Below are 1,242 nucleotides of genomic sequence, written 5' to 3'. Positions count from 1 at the left end.
GGGGGTGTCGGGGTGCGCCGACCCCTCCCCGTGTTGCTGCTCCTGGAGGGATCTCCAGGCGCCCGTTCCAGCCCCATCTGGGGGTCCCCAGAATGCACTGCCCCCTCCCCGCTTCCACTAAGCGGATCCTCTGTGACACTGCAGCGGGGGCTCGCCATGTCCCCCACTCTCTCCCCTCCCGGTGTGGGACAGCAAACGCGCAAACGATGACAGAGCTGCTCAGAGCGGTGCGGAGTCGACCGGGACCCAAACGCGCCCACGCACGCCTGCTCCTTGGGGGATGACAAGACGACACCGGCCGAAACCCTGTTTCCGATCCACCCCCAAACCTGCCCCCCACCTCTCCCTCTCAATCACTAGCGCCTCGTCCTGCTAGATGCTTACACCACCAACCTGCCACCAGCCTGGGCCGGGTCCCAGCCCAGCCCCGCACCATGGCACGCCCCTTGTCATTCAGGGGAAGTCCACACTGTGTGGGGACGCTGCAGGTCCAGTTCAACCCCAGGGCCTTTGCACTTGCAGGTGCCCAGCACGGATGGCTCTTTGTCCGCTCAGACAAACGATTCACCCCCACTCCACACCCTTCAACCCCTTCCCAAATGTTCGAGTTTCAGTGCGCCTCCACCCGCTACCTTTGCACACTCGCAGCCCCCCTACTGTCTGCAGCCCAAGTAACGGTGATACCATCACCCGCGGACCACCCCAGAGTGGGGACTGGAGAAGTCGGCCAGGGAACGAGTTTGAGGACAGTGACAACTGGACACGAGGTCCCGGAATCTGAGAGAGGCGAAGAGTGCACACAGGACACCCCTAGAAAAGTCAGTACGACCTCCCGCTGCACCGCACTGCCCGCCCCCGGGCCCAGAATGCCCAGGGCGTTGGGCCTGACGCCCCAGTGCCCCTCACGGTGCAGGGGTGCTGGCCACCGCACCAGCCTGCACCCGGGCAGGGCGCGAGGGCGCAGGGCCCAACGTCAGGAGCCGCGGAAGGTGTCGGACTCTCCCGCCGCGGGAGGCACCGGGTGTCACCGCTGCAGGGTCTCTGAGCCACCAGACCCAGAACCCGGCCCAGGTGTGACATGACCCTCCCCTGTTTCCTGACCCCGAGGAGTCGAGTCCTTCCTGGATAAGCCCCCTCCCGGCCCCCCCAGGCTGGGCTCCGCATTTTCCGGGAGCCCAAGTTAGGGAGAGGCCGGGGGCCCGGCCGGGGCAGGCAACCCGCGTGAGCGCGGGGGCGGGGCGG

General features: G+C 66.8%; 1 protein-coding gene across 1 annotated transcript in view; it reads left to right on the top strand.

Annotated features, from left to right (window-relative positions):
* ATP5D (ATP synthase, H+ transporting, mitochondrial F1 complex, delta subunit) overlaps positions 1–1,242 on the top strand; it is a 5,962-nt gene that overhangs the window by 1,823 nt on the left and 2,897 nt on the right. The window contains exon 2 of the mRNA XM_008568036.1: positions 914–1,071. Coding sequence (XP_008566258.1) covers positions 914–1,071 — 158 coding nt within the window. The remainder of the gene's footprint in view (positions 1–913; positions 1,072–1,242) is intronic.

This window comes from Galeopterus variegatus, unplaced genomic scaffold (genome assembly GCF_000696425.1).
Source record: "Galeopterus variegatus unplaced genomic scaffold, G_variegatus-3.0.2 Scaffold367, whole genome shotgun sequence".
NCBI classification, from domain to species: Eukaryota; Metazoa; Chordata; class Mammalia; order Dermoptera; family Cynocephalidae; genus Galeopterus; species Galeopterus variegatus.
Note: the sequence above shows the minus strand (reverse complement) of the source record. Positions and strands in the feature narration are given on the sequence as shown.